The sequence below is a fragment of the Pogoniulus pusillus genome, chromosome Z, assembly GCF_015220805.1.
Source record: "Pogoniulus pusillus isolate bPogPus1 chromosome Z, bPogPus1.pri, whole genome shotgun sequence".
Lineage (NCBI taxonomy): Eukaryota > Metazoa > Chordata > Aves > Piciformes > Lybiidae > Pogoniulus > Pogoniulus pusillus.
Genome location: NC_087309.1, coordinates 81,674,733 through 81,693,921, shown reverse-complemented (window position 1 = coordinate 81,693,921; position 19,189 = coordinate 81,674,733). Strand labels below are relative to the sequence as shown.

General features: G+C 39.0%; 1 protein-coding gene across 1 annotated transcript in view; it reads left to right on the top strand.

Moving 5' to 3' along the window:
* LOC135173394 (hippocampus abundant transcript-like protein 1) overlaps positions 1–17,768 on the top strand; it is a 34,482-nt gene extending 16,714 nt beyond the window's left edge. The window contains exons 6-12 of the mRNA XM_064140258.1: positions 1,798–2,016; positions 4,849–4,962; positions 5,499–5,570; positions 7,977–8,089; positions 8,790–8,887; positions 14,067–14,224; positions 16,173–17,768. Of these exons, the coding sequence (XP_063996328.1) occupies positions 1,798–2,016; positions 4,849–4,962; positions 5,499–5,570; positions 7,977–8,089; positions 8,790–8,887; positions 14,067–14,224; positions 16,173–16,376 (978 nt within the window). The 3' untranslated portion in view covers positions 16,377–17,768. The remainder of the gene's footprint in view (positions 1–1,797; positions 2,017–4,848; positions 4,963–5,498; positions 5,571–7,976; positions 8,090–8,789; positions 8,888–14,066; positions 14,225–16,172) is intronic.
* Positions 17,769–19,189: the final 1,421 nt, after the last annotated feature.

Here is a 19,189-nt window from a genome sequence, read left to right as displayed (position 1 = left end):
CTCAGAGTATCAGAATAAGAATTTGCCAACTTTAGCTGCACCTAGGACATCTGTAACAAAATGTATTTTGAACTTCACAGGCAGAACAGAAAATGCTGTTAAAGGCAGTGCAAGTTATTTTGTACTATATTTGGCAATTTCTGACACTCACTTGTAAATTGCACTTTTAGTTTGTGTGCTTTCCTTTTAGTATAGGATGTCTTTTTTTCTATAGTCAAAACAGGCAGGAAAGCATAGTGTGGGTAATTTTAGTAACTTAACTATGAACTTCCTTAATTAGCAGTGCAGTACAAACTAACCTTTCCAGTAATATAATTCTGGCTTCCTGAATACCTATATTGGGTTAGGATTTAGAGGCCCATTGATAGACGCCCATGACCTTTGAATATGCCAGGGGTGGTATAGACTGGATGTTAAGGGGAAGTTTTTCACAGAGCCATTGGAATAGGCTTCCCAGGGAGGTGGTAGAGTCACCGTCTCTGGAGGTGTTCAAGAAAAGTCTGGATGAGGCACTTAGTGCCATGGTCTTGTTGATTGGACAAGGCTGGGTGCTAGGTTGGGCTGGATGATCTTGGAGGTCTCTTCCAAAGTGATTGATTCTGTGATCCTGTGATCCCTTCATCCTCTGTACATCTGTTTTCACTCTACAGATATTAGTGGACTCGGTTTTTGGCTGATTGTACTGTACTTCAAGCTGTTAAGGCTTCCCTTTATTTTTTAGCTATGTGATTCCTCACATGTTGATTTAACAGTTAAGAAAAAATAAGGACTTCATTTTCTTGAATAAAACTTCAGTGCATTCTTGTATCAGAGCACAAGACAGATGTTAAAGTTCTGGAATTTGCACTTTAATTTTTCCTGACTATAAAGGGGTTCATTAATATATTGGGGCACAGATTTGCCTGCATTCAAGGAGTTTTTTGTTAACAAAACCATCTCGATCTGAAATTCTGAAAAGTTATAAACAAAAATGCTGTTGTTTTAGTGGTTTATTTCTAATCAGTCTACTTGTACTTAGGGTTTTTTTTTCTAGCTTGGCATAAAGCTAAATGTTTAGCTTGTGTTTTACTTTTTCTGTTAAATAGTAGTGCATGGTGGTTTTGTTTTGAGGATTGGAAAAGAGTAGTAATTTAAAAAATTAGTTTTAGCTTTTTCTGATTATAATAGAATTTAACTACAGCAGTTGATTCTCTTCATGTTCTGCTGTGTGTGAAAACAGTAGGTGACCTCTTAGTAGCTGCATGTCACTACAACACAGTATAAAGCAATACCATTATTGGAACTTGTCACAGCCATTGATTTTCTAGTTTGCTGTGCTACCCCTTGGTAGCTATGTATTTAAAATGCTGACGGTTCAGACAGGTATTATATGTTGTTGTCTGTATTACCTAACATGCTGAGGCTCAGGTTCACTTAAGCAGGCATTTAAATGTGCTGATAACTTCAGTGAAATTTTGTCAAATTCTTAACTGGAAAAAAAAAATGTCTTCCATTAAGCCAGACTTGCTCTTTGACTGCAGATCCTGTCTCGTGTGGAGGAGGTTGGATAAATTTTATTTCAACCTATGTTGTACTGTCATAAGTGATATTCTGTTGGTTTTTTTCTGTTGTTCCTTTTTGTTTTGGTGTTTTTGTTGTTTGGTTTGATTTTTATTGACTTGAGGGTTTTTTGTTACTTCTAAATTTTTTTTACAGTGCACTTCTATGGAGCAGTGGTGGTGGTGATCAACTTACTTCATTTTTCTGCAATGGCAGAATAATCACTTCACTTAGTTTGTAAACTCTTCTCATGCATAGGTTTCTGCCACCTTTGCAGCAAGTTTGGTAACAAGTCCTGCTATTGGTGCATACCTGTCTGCCAGCTATGGAGATAACCTTGTTGTGCTAGTGGCAACGTTGGTGGCTGTTGTGGACATCTGCTTCATTGTGATAGCTGTACCAGAGTCTCTGCCAGAAAAAATGAGATCTACTTCATGGGGAGCTCCTATATCATGGGAACAAGCAGACCCTTTTGCAGTAAGATACATATCAATAAGTAATTAATAAATGATTAGTTAATAGTAATTAACTGTGTTTTTAAAGTTTGACAAATCTTTAATTGTATTGCTTGCTTGGCTTCAGCGTTCCTTAATCTCGGTACTCTTCTCTTACACAGAACAACCTAGCTACATTTAAAAAACAGAACTTCACCAAACTTTGTGGATTAAGTGATTCTTGAAATATGATTAAATATTGTGATGGTTTGGGTGTGGAGTAAACATCACCATTGTTTCCCTTTTGCAGCCTGTAATCTAGTTCTTCTCAGCAAAACATTCTAGCTAGCTTCAAACTAGCACAAATATGATTCTAGGAAATAATTTTTCATGCAAAGTCAAAAGGGAGGATGCTTTACTTTTGTGATTGTCCTAGTTTGAGACTAATTGGAATATTTTAATGAGAGAAATTAGATTACAGACTGTGAAAAGGAAACAATGGTGATGTCTACTTCACTCATAGGTTTGCTGAGATGTATGAAAACAAGAACACAAACATAAATAAGACAGTATGCATCTCTCTGTCTCAGTGTGTGTTTCTGCTTGGATCTGTGTAACTAATCCTGCTTCTAACCCCTTTGCTGATCCTTCAAACTCACCTTGAACGTAACGCAAAGTCTTGGATAAGGTAGAGGGGTGGAAAGAAGGTGGAAGGGTGGTCGGGAGCCCTTCCTGGAGACTCTGATTTCTGGGAGGGTTGTTGTGTTTCTGTATTACCTTTAACTTGTATATTTCTGTATATAGCTGTGTATGTATTTGTAATAAATTGTAATTATCTGCTTGTATATTGTGCTAAGATATGAACATAAAGCTTCATTCCTTAACTTCTAGATGGCTGACTCTAGTCAGGGCGATTTCATAAGAGTGGGGGAGGCTGGTAACTCCCAAACCATCACACTCACTCTATTCTCTTGTAAGAAATGTTACAGACCCTAAAAAAATCATAAAACTTTTCCTGTGTTAATTTTATGTTTTGTACTTTGGTTGGCAAGGTATCTTCTCACTCTTTAATGGTCCTTTTGCTTCTATGTGGTTTCTGTTTAATACAAAATGGATCTATAAACTGATTTTTCTACGAGCATGTATAGGAAGAGTTAAAACACATTATGCAGTCTTTCTAGTAACTTATTCGTATTTACCAATCTAATTTGTTCTCTTCTCTCTCTACTCTGCTCTTGTAAGGCCACATCTGAAGTATTGTGTCATTTTTGGTCTCCCAAGTTCAAGAGAGGCACAGAATTTCTGGAGAGAGTCCAGTGAAAGTGGGAAATGTTAGGAAAAGAAACTGAGAGACCTGAAGCTTTTTAGTTGGGAAAGAGGACCCTGGGAGAAGATCTTACCGATGTGTATAAAGATCGGAACGGTGAAGGTTGAGAGGATGGCGGTGAGGTCTTTTCAGTGATAGGACAAGGGGCAACAGGTTGTAGAACACGAGAGGTTTCACTTAAACAGAAGGAAAGACTTTTTACTTTGAGAGTGATGGAGCACTGGAGAAGGCTTCTTGAAAGAGTCCGGCACAGAGCCATGAAGATGATTAAGGGGGTGGAATATTTACCTTATGAAGAAAGGCAGAGGGAGCTGGACCTCAGTAGCCTGGAGAAGAGGACACTGAGAGGTGACCTCATTAATACTTATAAGTATGTGAAGGGCAAATGTTGGGAGGACAGAGCCAGGCTCTTAGTCAGATGATAGGACAAGAGGCAATGCACGCAAGATGGAGCGTAGGAAGTGCAATGTAACTGTAAGGAAAAACATTTTCACTGTGAGAGTGGTAGAGCACTGGAATAGGCCGCCCAGAGAGATTGTGGAGTCTCTTTCTCTAGAGACATTCAAATGCCAACTGGATGGATTTTTGTGTGACCTGATCTAGGTGATTCTGCTCTGGCAGGAGAGTTGTATTAGATGATCTTTCAAGTTTCCTTCCAGCCCCTGACATTCTGTGGTTCTATGAGAGGTTGTGGAGTCTCCATCTAAACGTCTGCCTGGATTTATTCCTGTGTAACTTGATCTAGACAAACATGCTTTGATATGGGGTTGGATTTGGTGATTTCTTTAAACCTCTATCGTTTTGTGTTTCTTTTATAAATGTGTTTTCCACAACTTGTTACGTAAAAGTGATTTATATTAGAGTTAATGTGTATAGGAAATGGTACAAGTTTAAAAAATCAAAGTTTGAGCAAAGGAGTGTTTGTAATGAGACTATTTTTCTGAGCAACTTACAGTTTCTGCAACTAAGGAGATTGTAGCCAGGTGGGGGTTGGTCTCTTCTCCCAGGCACCCAATAACAGAACTAGAGGACATAGTCTCAGGTTTAGGTTGGACACAGGAAGAAATTCTTCAGAGAAAGAGTAAATGGGCTGCCTAGGAGGTAGTGAAGTCACCATCTCTGGAGGTGTTTAAAAGGAGGATGGACGAGGCATTTAGTGCCATGGTTTAGTTAATTAGAAGGGCCAGGTGACAAGTTGGACACGATCTGGTTAATTCTGTGATTCTGTGATAATGAAGATCTAACACAAGTATGTGTTTTCCTAAATATTTTATGATGGTGTTTTCATTGTATACTTAAAATTTTACACTGAACAGCAGCTTCAAAGATCAAGTGGAAAATTTGCAGAAGAATTAGATACCACAAACCTAACATAACAGGGAGATTTCTGGCTTCAGCTTCATTCTTGTGTGTGTGATTTTTTTCATTTTGGCTCATATAGGTGAATAAAATTTGTTTTATTAAAAGTAAATCCACTTTCTACTTTCTTTGTTTCCATTAGACTTTGTGTAAATGTTCTAATGCTTGTTTGATTTCTTTGTTTTACAGTCTCTGAAGAAAGTCAGAAAAGATACTACAGTCCTTCCAATCTGCATTACAGTTTTTCTCTCCTATCTACCTGAGGCTGGCCAGTATTCTAGCTTTTTTCTGTACTTGAGACAGGTAAATGTTGGTATCTTCATATCTTACTAAGGATATTTAAGTAAATACTCCTTATGACCTGTTTCTTCTTCAAGACTTTGCTCAGAAAACTCTTTTCTGGCATAATGTAGCTTTAAAAAATAAAGACAGAGTACTTTGATAAGCCAAGAACTGAGTAACATTTGGCTCCTGGTTTATAAACCCTGCTTAAGGACATATGCACAAAGTTAAGCACACCTTCCTGTTCAGTGTAGCAGTGTATATCTTGAGGTGAGATATCACCTATTGAAGAGCTGTTATGTCTGCAAGAGGGATCAGAATCTCAGTTTCCAGATATGCTACTTTCTCTGTGTTCTCTTTTTTTTTTAAGGGAAGTATTTGTCTTGGGTGGATTTTTTTGCAAGCAGTTAAGAATTATTGTTGAAAGTGCATTCTTCCTGTGTGGATTCAGATTATAAACAAGCATCAGTGTTTTGTTTCAAGAAACTATCTCTTTGTTAGTCATCATCCTGGATTGTGTTTGGTATTTGTTTTATGTGTTTTCTGCCTCTCTTCAGATTATAGGTTTTGGATCTGCTAGCATTGCAGCATTTATAGCTGTGGTAGGCATTCTGTCTATAATAGCTCAGGTAAGCTTTGTTCTTTCTAGCATTTTCTTAAATAGTACAAACTGAAATGACAAGGCACACTTTTCTGATTCTTAAGCTTGTATGAAGTTCTTATGTGCTGTAAAATGCCATTGTGTCTTGCGTTGACTAAATACTACATTCATATATAGTTTGTGTAAATGTCTAGCCTTTAAATCTGCATTCCTTGGAAATACTGGACCTGGACATCGGAAAATGAAACTTAAAATTTGCTAAGCTTCCATCAGTAGATTTATCAGAACTCTGGCTTTAAGTGGTTACAGTGGTGTAGAAAATTTGTCACTTAATACAAGACCTTCTGAAAGGGAAATCTGGTATCTGTTTTAAGCAAAAGTCATGCTGTTTGCATCTATTCAATCAGCTTATGGTATCAAACTTGTGTACAAGCAGGGCAGGTGTTGGCATGTTCTGTGCAGGGTTACTGTGATGGTTTGGGTTTACCCGCCCCCCCACACTTTAGAACTCACCCAGACTAGTTTCAGACGGCTCTGAGACTATAAATGAAGCTATTTATTTACAGCCAGCACAATATACAAGCAGATATTTACAATATATACAGTTATATACAGAAATATACAAGGTAAAAGGTAATACAGAAACACAACTCCCTTCCCAGAAACCTGAGTCCCCAGGAGGGGCTCTGAACCACCCCTCACCTTCCCCCTGCCCCTCTCAACCTTACCCCAGTCCTAAAGAAAAATAGAGGCTCAGCCAAGAGGTTATGAAGCAAAGATGGGTTAGTCCAAATGGAAAGTGAGGTTAGGGAGATGCATCTCAGTCAGAGCCCAGCCAGAGAATGAGTCAAAAAGCGGCGAGAGTGTTATCTAATGTTTACATTTCTTCTTCTGCAAGACTCTGAGGGGAGTAGACATCACCATTGTTTTCCTTTCACAGCCTATGATCTACTTTTTCTCACCAAAACATTCTAGCCTGCTTCAAACTAGCACAGTTACTTAGACTCAGCATGGAGGCTAAGGAACTGTTAGGCCTAGATATATTGCTTTCACACGTTTTAATTTAAAACAGTGGGATGGTTTTTGGACAGGACCTTTACACATTTTAAGAAATCAAAGTTTTTATGATGGTCTTTTGTATCCTCATATGTACAGTTTGTCTTCTGGTTGGGGTGACGTGAAGAGGAATGGCACTTGTTACATCCTTAGTAGAATAGAAGTCTTAGTAGTTTGATGTAAACAACACATTCTTCACTATTTACCAGTTTTACCAGTGTCAGTTGTAAGCTTCATTATCATTGTGTCATTCCATGTCATTACCTTAATCCTTGCTCTGTGATTTGTTGTAATGCTGCTATGTGCGCTTATATTTGCCAATCATAATTATTCAGACCAGTGTTTTTGCGAAAAGTCTCTAAAATGGCTGTCCTTCTAATTTATAATTTTCAGTGTTAAAAGGAGGAAACTCTGCACTGATATTTTTAAGTCTTTGAGGAGTGTAGCTTACTGAAATAAGCTTTGCTTCATAAATACAGATCTGTGCCTGCATGATTAATATCTAACGGAAAGAACTGTCACATGTGGATAGAATTGTTTATTTTTCAAGCTAGTTTTGTCAAAGAATGAGAATCAAGAAATCTAGTTTGAGCAACACATACATGACACGAGAAAGGAAGAGTCCTTTTCTCTGCAGTCCTAATTCCTTTTCTCTGGCTTGCATTGCTTAGTTTCTCATGTTAAAGAAAAACACATGTTGTGTTGAGTGAAGTTGTCTATATGGACTTTACCTTACTAGGAACGGTCTGCTTCTTGTCATGACTGTATTGCTATTCTGTCTGAATTGTGACTTCTTTCTTTCTGAGCAGTTATGTATTAAGAGATGGGGAACAGTGGTCTTTCTTTAGGATTGGTTTCCATTTGCAAATAAAAACGTCATATCAGTGATATAAAGAGTAATTAAAGATGGCAACGAACTGACCTTGAGCACATCTCTGTACATGTGGTGAAACTGGAAGAACAGCAAGATTTACATGGCTTTAATTGTAAATTTGGATAGCAACTCATCTGACCTGGAGAGATGACTTTTTCCCTGAGCTAGCAGTCTTTTTTTATTCTTATAGTTGTAGAGACTGGTGAATTTAAACCATACCCCGCTTATACAATAGAAACAGATCTAATGTCCACAGAAATAGCAATGTATTCTCTTCTCAGTTTTCCTGAAGTAGCAACCTTTAATAGTTAAGAGTATCTTTATTTCAGAAGTTGATAGGATTGTTTCACATTTTTGATTTGATACAGGGGAGGTTAAGAGCAAAAATAGTGTGAATTTCCTTGGAGTTGAAAGATCTTCAGAGTTACTTTGTGTAGGAAGATAAATTATTTTAGCAATCTGTCTTTTTAAAATAACTTATGGATAAACCAATTTCTCTTTCAGACTGTGTTTCTCAGTATCTTGATGAGGTCTATAGGAAATAAAAATACAGTTCTCCTTGGCCTTGGCTTTCAAATCCTTCAGTTGGCTTGGTATGGTTTTGGATCTCAGCCTTGGTAAGTACACATTTTCTTAGGTGCATACTTTTAAGGAATTGAAAATGTTTTATCCAAGAATTTCTACCATTTAGTTATGTTGCCATAAGTGTTTAAATATTCTGTGAGTTAAGTGTTCTCATTTGTACTACACTACCAAACTTTGGTCTGTATTTTGCACATGTAGGAATGATAGAATTTTCCGGGTTGTAGACTAGCAGCCCATTTGAAAACAGAGTTTTTGCACCATTTTGTAAGTAGAGTGTCTGTAAATAAAGTGAACTAGAACCATAAGCCAGAACAGCTTTTTCTTGACAAAGTTAGTCCCATCAACAGTGATGAATGCTTGTATTTTTAATTAGAGCACTTCCTAGTGAGTTATGCATATTGAAGAACTGTCTCACTGGGGCACCTTGGAAATTGTTCCTTAGTACAGCCCTCCCTTTGGAGAGGGAAAACCCATGCATCACTTCATTCACACTCCTCCCTTTTCCTCTGTAATCGAATGTGCTTCTGTTCCAGCAAGGACAGGGTAGTTTGTGAGAGTGGAGCAGGAAGAAGGCCTAGGCTAAACACTTTCCTGTCTTTAGATGTTTAATAGGAGTTGTTTTGAAAGGGCATTAAGCCTTAAAAAAGGATGTCCTTATGGCCCTTTTTGGAGTAGTGGGGGGTAATTATATGTGCAGTGTATTTTTAAAATCAAGTTATGTATTTAATATAGGATGATGTGGGCAGCAGGAGCTGTAGCAGCAATGTCAAGCATTACATTCCCAGCAATCAGTGCTCTGGTTTCAAGAAATGCAGAGTCAGATCAACAAGGTGAGTACTGAATTAATTTCTCCTTCAGCATCAGACTGCTTTCTTGAAAGACTCTTCTGTTTAATGAGAGGAATACTTTTCTAGGTGTACTTTTCAAATTACTTGATCAATAATGAGTTTCTTTGACGGTAGATGTGGAGATTGGCCAATCTATGTAGAGAGGAAAGAGCCTGACCGTCTACTTAATACCTTCCTGTAAAGTTATTACAAAGGCAACAAAAGCAGATGTGGTAACTTTTCATGTTTTTTTCCTTTCTCTTTTTTAAATAAAAGTGGTAGTCTCCAAGTCAACAATGAGGGTGGGTTAATGTAACAATACCATCTTCTCGACGTAAACTAAAAGCACATTGTAGCAGATTAAAAGAAGTGTATACAAAAAACTCTATTCTGTGTGGAGAAGCTGGCCTCAATTGCTTCAGTTTTACCAGCAATGGAAAAAGAAGCTTAAGTAAGGAGTTGAGAAGAGAGAAGTTCATTGATTTTGATGTAAAGGAGATTGAGCAATCCAAAAGAACTATTTAAAATGAAGTTAGGGAAGTGTAATCACAAAATATAACAGTGATGTATAGCTGAATTTAGTGTTCTCTTAAGAAAAATCCTCATACATTTGAATCACAACTACTAGTCTTGCTTTAAGGTTGGACAGCTTCAAGTTAGATAAGTGCAGTTAACATGGTGGTTCAAAATGCAAAAGGTAGCATTTTACTTGGGTTTTTTATCATTCCCTTCTCCCCATTTTTGTTTTTAGTAGATACAGTCAAAGAAGTTTTAAAAGAATTATTTTCTATTTATGTCATGAAATGAATAGTTTTGCTAAGTTGATGGAACTCTTTGACAGGAAACTGCTGTTAATAGCTCACATGAAACTGTTTCTAGAGTCAAGTTTGGCCACCTAGTGGCATGAAGTTTTTATGCATACATGTCAAGCTATGAACAAAAAGTGTGGACAGTTCTCCTTTTGGCATGTTTTCTTTCCTTCTATTTTATAAGTTACTGCCTTAAGAGGAAAGGGAGTATGCAGACTACTGGTCTTGTGAAAAGTAGCATCCTATAGAATCTTAAGCTGTCAGTTTGTCAGACTTTTTACACTGTTGTCCCGATCACTTGATGAAGTTGAAACAGAGCAATCTAGTGGGTTTACCAAGTAGTTTACTTCATACTTAAGTAAATCCTGGTTTTAAAGTGTTAAAGAAATTTTACAGTTTGTGTGTATTTTTCCAATAACAGCACTTAACACATAGATACATTACTCTGAATTTCCCTTGAAAATGAATTGAGCAAGTGTCACACTTAACTTCTGCTTTCTTCATTGCAGGCTTTGGGTGAACTCTACACAGAAAATTAGACTTGCATGTAAATTTAGTGTCTTACATCCAAAATCTCTATTGCTTCCAGTAGCATGCAAGTACAGTGACAGAGCTGTGGTCATGCAGACAGTTATTTTAATCCAGTGAAGTTGTCTTCAATGTGATCTTAAAAATCATAGTAATAATATGGGATGCGTTACTTTTGGACAGCCACTCTAATTCACTCAGACCTGTTGGTTCTAAGTACTTGATTATTGATTAAAAACTTTAAAAATCCAACTATTTTTTCCCTTCTTACTCTTTTTTTTTTTTTCTTTATTTTTTTTCCTGTCATCAGGGACTTACTTTTGAAGGGTGTTGAGGGTCCTATATGCAGGCCTGATCCACTCCTTAGGGAAGTGTATTGCTTTCCTGGGGCCAAGGTTAAGGATGTAGTGAGAGAACTTACCCTAATCCATCCAACTGACTGCTACCCATTGATAGTTTGCAGATAGGCAATGATGAAACAAAAAGACATTTGAGAGCAATGAAGACAGACTTCAGAGCCCTGGGATTAATGATGAAGGGGTCAGGAGGACAAGCAGTATTTCTTTCTGTCTCCTCGTTAATTATGATGAGGGCATGAACATGAAAAGCCAGCATATTAATTCCTGGCTGTGGGACTGGGCCAACAGCAGGATTTTGAGTTCTTTGGTTGTGGTGTAGTTTACACAATCCCGCAGCTGCTAACTATTAATAGGAAAAGCATGTTTCAAAGAGGAAAAACAGTCCTGGGGCAAGAACTACCATGTGCTAGTTTGAAGCTAGCTAGACTGTTTTGGTGAGAAGGATTAGATCACAGGCTGTGAAAGGGAAATGACGGTGATGTCTACTTCACTCATAGGCTTGCTGAGATGTATAAGAGCAAGAGTATAAACATGATTATGCATTGGGGCACTACCTGGGCTCTGGGCTACATTTATCTCTAACCTCACCTACCATCTCTCTAATTAATCCACCTGCTTCCAAACCCCCCCTGGCCAACCCTCCATTCTTCCTTGGGGCACAAAGCAATGTCTAGGGTGTGGGAGAGGGTGGAAGCGCAGTTGGGAGCCCCTCCTGGGGACTCAGGTTTCTGGGAGGGATGTTGTGTTTTTGTATTACCTTTTACCTTGCATATTTCTGTGTATAACTGTATATATTGTAAATATCTGCTTGTACATTGTGCTAAGCTGTAAATAATAAGCTTCATTCAATTTCCAGAGCCATCTAAGTCTAGTCTGGGTGATTTCCAAAGTGTAAGGGGGCGGGGAACACCCAAAACACTACATACCAGGACTGTTAGGTTGTTGAGTCTTTAATTTTGAAGGGGGAAGAGGAGAAAACCAGGCTTACTGAAGACAAGCCTGGGACATTTGAGTCAGTGTACCAACTCCACTGCTGTTCCAGGGGTTGTAGGAGATGGTTGGGTTATGTGATACCCACAACAGTAACAGATGCTCCTCTACTAAGTCTATGAAGTGTCTGTACACCAACACAAGAAGTAGGGGGAACAAGCGATGAACTGAGATCTGGGTGTAGTCATGGGGCCACGATCTCAGTGTGATTATAGAGCCATGGTGAGACAGTTTCCATGACTGGAATGCGGTAACGGACATCTGTATACCTGTCAGAAAGGATAGACTGACAAGGCAAGGTGATAGAGTTGCTTTCTGCGAGCAAGCAACTAGAATGTTTAGGGAAGATGATGAAAGTGTTGAAAGCTCATGGATAAGAGTCAAGGGACACACAAACATGAGTGATATGACTGTCGGCATTTACTACAGGCTACCACTAAACCAGAAAGAAGCTGTCCATGACATGTTTGAGTTCAATATCACTAGACAAAGAAGCAGGGTGATAAGTAAAATTTCAACCCTGGACTTTGAGACAGCTAACTGCCCTCTCTAAAACACTACTTAGAAGTACCGAGTGGTCTAGGGCTCTAGAAGGAAGGAGGGGCCCAAGAGACCTGGGTAATATTCAAATCCTCCAAGGTCAAGAAGAATGTAGTCCCTTGAAAATTAAAAGGAGGTTTACAATATGTGGGAAAAAGGTCTGTTCAGTTGGTAGGATTATAGAAATATTACCAGAGAATGTAGAGAAGCAACAAGAAAAGCCAAGGCATCAATAACAAAAGGAATATCTATGAGAAAAAGGGTCCACTACTGAATGATGTGGGAGATATGGTAACTGAAGATGCAGAGATAGCAGAGTTACTGAATTCCTTCTTTGCCTCAGTCTACTCCTATGACCAGCCCTTAGGAACCTCAGTCTCTGAAAGTAAGGGAGCATAAGTGGAAGGAAGAGGACTCGGTTAGAGATATCTTTTACCAACTGAAGACACACAGATCCACGGGCCCCAGTGGGGTGCATCCACAAGTGCTGAGAGAACTGGCTGATACTGTTGCTGAGCCTCTCCCCATCATTTTTGAAAAGTCCTGGAGAGCAGGAGAGGTGCCTGACAACTGGAAGAAAGCGAATGTCAGTCCAGTTTTCAAAAAAGGCAAGAAGAGAGTCAGGCAACCACAGACCAGTCAACCTCACTTCTATCCTTGGACTGGTGATGGAGCAGCTCGTTCTAGAGGTGATCTCTAACCACATGGAAGAAACAAGGGTTATCAGGAGTAGCCAACATGGATTTACCAAGGAGACATCTTGCTTGACTAAACTGAGCCTTTTGTGAAACCATGACCAATTGGGTAGACAAAGGAAGAGCTGTGGATGTCATATAACTTGACTGCAGTACAGCTTTTGATACTGTCTCCCGTAACATCCTCATAGAAAAGCTCAGGAGATGTGGCATACTTAATTGGTCTGTGAGGTGGATCAAAAACTGGCTCGACAACAGAGTTCAGAGAGTTGTCATCAGTAGCACAGAGTCAACTTGGAGGCCTGTGGCCAGTGGTGTTCCCCAGGGATCAGTACTGGGTCTAGTTCTGTTCAATATCGTTATCAATGACCTGGGTGAGGGCATTGTGTGCCCTCAGCAAGTTCACTGATGATACAAAACTGGGGTGGGTGGCTGACAGCCTGTCAGGCTGTGCTGCATCCAATGAGATCTGGACATGCTGGAAAGCTGAGTGAAGGCCAACCTCATGAAGTTCAATAAGGATAAGTACAGGGTCCTGCATCTGGGGAGGAATAACAGTGGGTATCAATACAGATTAAGGGCAGCCCTGTTGGAGAGAAGCTCCATGGAGAAAAGACCTCGGACTCCTGGTGGATAATGAGTTCTCCATGGGACAGCAAGGTGCCTTAGTGGCCAAGAGAGACAATGGGATCCCAGAATGCGCCAAGAAAAGTGTGTCCAGCAGGTTTGAGATGGTTCTCTTTCCCCTCTACTCTGTGCTGGTGAGATCATACCTGGAGTATTGTGTCCAGTTTTTGGCTCCTCAATTCAAGAGAAAGAGGAATCTGCTGGAGAGAGTCCAACAGAGTGCCACGAGGACCATTAGGGAGCTTGAGCATCTGCTCTATGAAGGAAGACTGAGTCCTGATGTTGTATAGTCTTGAGAAGACTGAGAGGGGATCTGATCAGTGATAAATATCTGAGGGGTTGATGTCAAGTGGAGCGGACCAATCTCTTTTTGATGGTACACAGTAATAAGGAACAATGGATACAAACTTGAACATAAGGAGAAGTGTCTTTACAGTGAGGATGACAGAGCACTGGAATAGGCTGCCCAGGGAGGTTGTGGAGTCTCCTGAAGACTTTCAAAACCCCCCATTGGATGCATTCCTGTGCAGATTACCCTAGGTGATCCTGCTTTTGGCAGGACAATTGGACTCAGTGATTTCTGAAGGTCCCTTCCAACCTCTGATGTTGTGTGATTTTTTGATTCTGTGATTAGGTGTTGTCCAAGGAATAATAACTGGAATAAGAGGTCTGTGCAATGGCTTGGGACCAGCACTCTATGGCTTCATTTTCTTTCTCTTTCACGTGGAGCTCAATGAATTGCCACTTGATCAGACTTCTGGAAAAAAAGCAGAGCAAGATGCCAGTGATGAGGTAAGTTTAAGCTTTCACAGTGTATAACTAATTTCACAGTGTATAACTAATAGGCGTAAAACTCCATTTTTGATTGATTTAAGATATTGATATCTAATTTGTGAACTACATAATTCTCACTTGCCAGTTTTACGGAATTATTAAGATAGTAATTATTCAGATTTGCAGTAGTAGGAGCATTAGTTTCAGTGTTGTAATGAAACAAGTTAACTTTCTGTGATGTAAATATACTCAAACCAGATGTAATCCTGAATTACAGCATGGCATTTTGATACTAAGAACACAATTTCTGTTAACTCTGGAAGTCTTAACCAGGTCATCTTTGATAGGTTACAGAATTAGTGCCTACACGAATAATTAAAGAGTTGAGATACATTTTTCTTTCATTTTGTTTATTTATTTGTTTTCTGTGGCAGTAGCAATGCTGTTCATCCCCTTTCCTTACTTGTGTGAAAATGTGGGAGGAGCACTGAAGTGATAGAAGGGATTGTGTTGGGTTGGATTGGATTGGGTCGAGAAGGATGTAGTTCCAGTTTCCCTGCTGCTGGCAGGGACATCTCCCACTAGATCAGGCTGATCAAAGTGTCATCCAGCCTGGTCTTACGTGCTTCCAGAGGTGAGGCATCTACAACTTCTGTAGGCATCCTGTTTCAATAGAGAACTGGATATCTTGTTTCCCTCATTGTAGAGAAGTTCTTCCTAATCTATAATCTAAATCCTCTCTGATCTAGGTTAAAACCATTGTGACTTTTCCTATCACCACATGCATTGTGAAAAGTCTATCTCCAGCTTTCCGGGAAGGCCCCTTCAGGTAGTGGAAGGCCACTATAAAGTCTTTCTAGTGACTTGTCTTTTCCAGGCTGAGCAGATGCAGCTCCTTCAGTCTGCCCTCATAGGCATTAAACAGCACCAGTCCCAGTACTGATCTCTGAGGGACTCCACTCATCACAGCTCTCCCTTTGGACAGTGAACCACTGATTGCAGCTCTTTGAGTGCATCAGTCCTGTACAACATTTCTTTGGATCTCCTTTCTGTCTTTTATCTTTTCTATCTTTGTTTCAGGTCTGCATTTTTGTGTGCTTTGTTCTTTCTTACTTGTCTTTCAGAACATCAAATATCTGCCTGCTGGAGTTTCAAGAATCTTATGGACTCTTTTTCCATTCTAACTTGATTGCTCTGACTTCTTAAGCTACAATTTCATGGCTTTTTCAATATACTAAGAAACAACTTTTCCAAGAGACTATAATCTTTTCATCTTCCTTTTTTTTTGAGTTGACAAACATACAGAAAGTTGGTATTAGGTTGAAAAAAAAAAGGATTACTGACACTTTGTAGAGTTTTGTTTCAAATATAACTAGTTTAAAATTAGGCTTATGACCTTTCTAGTCCTTGTTTTCAGTTGTTCCGAAGGTTGGATAAGTTAGATTGTAAAATAAACCACTTAGATTCAAGACAAAATAACTCCAATTATAAAGCTATTATACATGCCAACAACCTCTCTCTGCTCTGAGTAGATGTACTGCATAGCCTGCCATTACAATCCTCACTCATGTATTAGTTTTTGTGGCTGTCTGTTTACTCAGAAATTCTAAAGTATGTCAGCTGTGGAAGCAAGTGGAAAAAGAGAAGTTAAAGATTTAATGAGTGTTTGTACTTCCAGATATTGAAACTGTGTTCTCTTAATTTTCAGAGGAGTCGTAAAAAGGCAACATTAATCACCCTGTCTCACTGCTAATTTTGTGCATGTTTCTGTTGTTTAGATCAGTGTCTTGATCAGGTGAGGAATTCTTAGAGACTTTAGATGCAGAAAATGCATATTTCAGTGCATGTGTGAACTTTATTTCCTAAACTTTACAGTCGCTGTAGATTCTGTTATCTCCTGCCTTAATGGTACACTTCTCATTGTCTGCAACTTCATGAATCCTTTTCTGTGCTTTTTTCCCTACAGAGAGCAATCATTCCTGGTCCACCCTTCCTGGTTGGAGCATGCATTGTTCTTCTGGCTTTTCTAGTTGCCTTATTTATTCCAGAGCACAGCAAAGCTAGCAGTACCAGAAGACACAGCAACAACATCAGCAGTACTCTGAGTAATAATCTAGACCAAAGTAATGAAGAGGACATTGAACCATTGTTGCAAGATAGCAGTGTATGAAGGCTAACTTCTGAGGAGGCTATGGAATGAATTAATGTACTAAACCGTGTCTCTGGAAGCACAGTGGTATGCACAGAGTACCTGGCCTCTCAAAGGAAGGCAGCTGTGTGCAAGAGAAGGTCACATGCTCTACCATACTTGAGGCTGATACTGTACTTGCAGGGCAAGTCACAGGTGTGATTCTACCCAGTATTGGGACTACAGATACTAGCTCAAATCCTAGTATTGGGTAGCAGCCCAAATATACAGACTTCTTTTTTTTTTTTTTTTTTCCAAGTTTGAATGTTCAGTTTCCGAAGTTGTATACAAAATAATCAGGTTTGAGGCAGGAGTTTTCTGCCACTACTGTTGAAGGTTTTGCATTCTGTATGCCTCTTGTCTACATGTATGCTACATGTAGTCCTCACAAAGTGAGCGGGACTGATCTTTATTGTCTTAGTATCTGAAGTAGTGGTTATCAGTAAATTTAATTATGAATTTCCTAAAGATACATTCTCAAATATTTAATAATGGGAAGTCTACTAGTTGCCAGAAAGCAACTTCTGAGGGTATATGATCACACAGTCATTACCCATAAATAAAGATCATAATGAAGTCTTAACTCCACATTTCAGAACCATCATTTCTGAGTAGTTTAAGCAAACTCAGGAGGCACCTGAGAGCACCAGTCACATTAATGTTTTAATGATTAAAAAGAATTTTAACTATAAAATGAGCAATGTCAGAAATATGATGGCCCTGACTTCTGAAGCAGGAAAAACAAAGGGTGCCAGAGTAGTTCACATCAGTAAATATGTATATTTATTGCATTTTGTCACTTTATCTGCTGTATGAAATAATCTTTCCTATTAATTCTGTTCACTCCTGCCTTAACTGCTACTTAGTGTCCAATTATTAATCATATTTAGCCTTCATATCACTGTCTTACCTGCTGAATCTCATGGATATATTTTTAACAAATATCCTTTCTAGGGGATGCTTTAAAAGCATTATGAATGGCTACAAATGTGCTGATTTTTAAAGACATTTTATGAAAAATACACAGATTTATCTGCATTTTACTGCAGTGTAAATGACTATTAAACCCAACTTTAATGAAGTATCCCTATGAGTGTTTTATATGAATGCAATATATGTAGATATTTGTAAGGAGTTCTAATTTTTCCAGATGGGGTGCTGTGTAAATCATGTATTTATAAATGTAATGGGGGTACTGACAGACATACAATTTTTTAAAAGGATTGTGTATTGACTGAACAAACTTAAAATATATATATATTTTGAAACTTGTTCCATACTGAGCAGAGATAAGAGGCCTTTTGTACTATGCAATTTGTTTTTTAAGTTAATAAGCTTCCTAATACATAATAAATCCACATCTTAAGCTTTCTAGGTTTAATATGTGTTGTGTGTTCTTCCAAGTTCACTATCGTGGCTTCCCTGCTTCAGAATAGAAGTGCTTTAATGCTAATCCTGCATAATAATACCTGAATTGTACCTGTTGTACTGTCATGTTGGTCATCAAGCATGGTGGAAAGTATGCTTTCCATGTAAGTCCATTTAGTATCTGACATAGTGTCCACTAGGCAGAGAATTAGAAAGCGTAGAAGAGAGTGAGTTTGAAGGAAAAAAAAAGAAAAGGTCATTGCTGTTCTGAACAGTGCTGCAGTGCTGGTGAGGCTTAGATGTTTATTTGGAATTACATCCTGGGCATTTTTTATGGATATTTTATTTTTGCTACAGGCTAGACTGCGGTCAGGTAGGTTTTGTAGGATCTCGGTGTAGAATGTCTTAAACTTGATAAGAAATTTTAAGAGTTTATATGTGATATTCTGTTAAAAGTAACAGTCATCAAATTCAACCCCCTTAATAGTGTTCCTCCACTGAATCAAATTCAGATTTTTAAAGCACAATCTCAGAATCACAGAAGGGTTGGGATAGGAAGATAACTTCATAGAGGCACAGACATCTTTCACTAGATGAGGTTGCTCAAAGCCCTTTAACACTTCCAGAGAGGAGGCATTCACAACTTCTCTGGGCAGCCTGTGACAGTGACTCATATATTCATAGAATACCAGGTTGGAAGTGACCTCAAGGATTATCTAGCCTAGCCTTTCAGGCATAGGTGAGATAGATGGTCAGCACCCTGTTAAGCTGCACCTTGAAACTGTCTAATGTAGAGGCATCTGCCCTTTGGGAGTTTATTCCTATGTCTGATAGTTCAAATAGTGAAAAACCCATTCACTCTGAACCTCCCCAGTAGCAACTTGTGCCCACTGCTCCATACCTTGTCTTTACCTTGTGACTCTTCATAAAAAGGGAGTCGTCTTCCTCCTGATACCCACCTTTATGTACTTATACATGGTTACAAAGTCTCTATGTCTTGTCTTCCCAAGGTTGAACAAATACAGTTCTTTCAGCCTTCCTTTGTATGACAAGTCTTCCAATCACAGAATGTCAGGGGCTGGAAGGGACCTTGAAAGATCATCTCGTCCAACCCCTCTGCCAGAGCAGGATCACCTATACCAGAGCACACAGGAACATGTCCAGGCAGGTTTTTAATATCTCCAGAGAGAGACACTCCACAGCCCCTCTGGGCAGCCTGATCCAGTGTTCTGCCACCTTTACAGTGAAAAAAGACTCCACCTCATGTTTATATGAAACTTCCTGTGCCTCAGCTTCCACCCATTGCCCCTTGTCCTGTCACTGGGCATCACTGAGAAGAGCCTGGCTCCATCCTCCTGGCATTCACTCTTCACATATTTATAAACATTGATGAGGTCACCCCGCAGTTTCCCTCCAAGCTAAAGAGC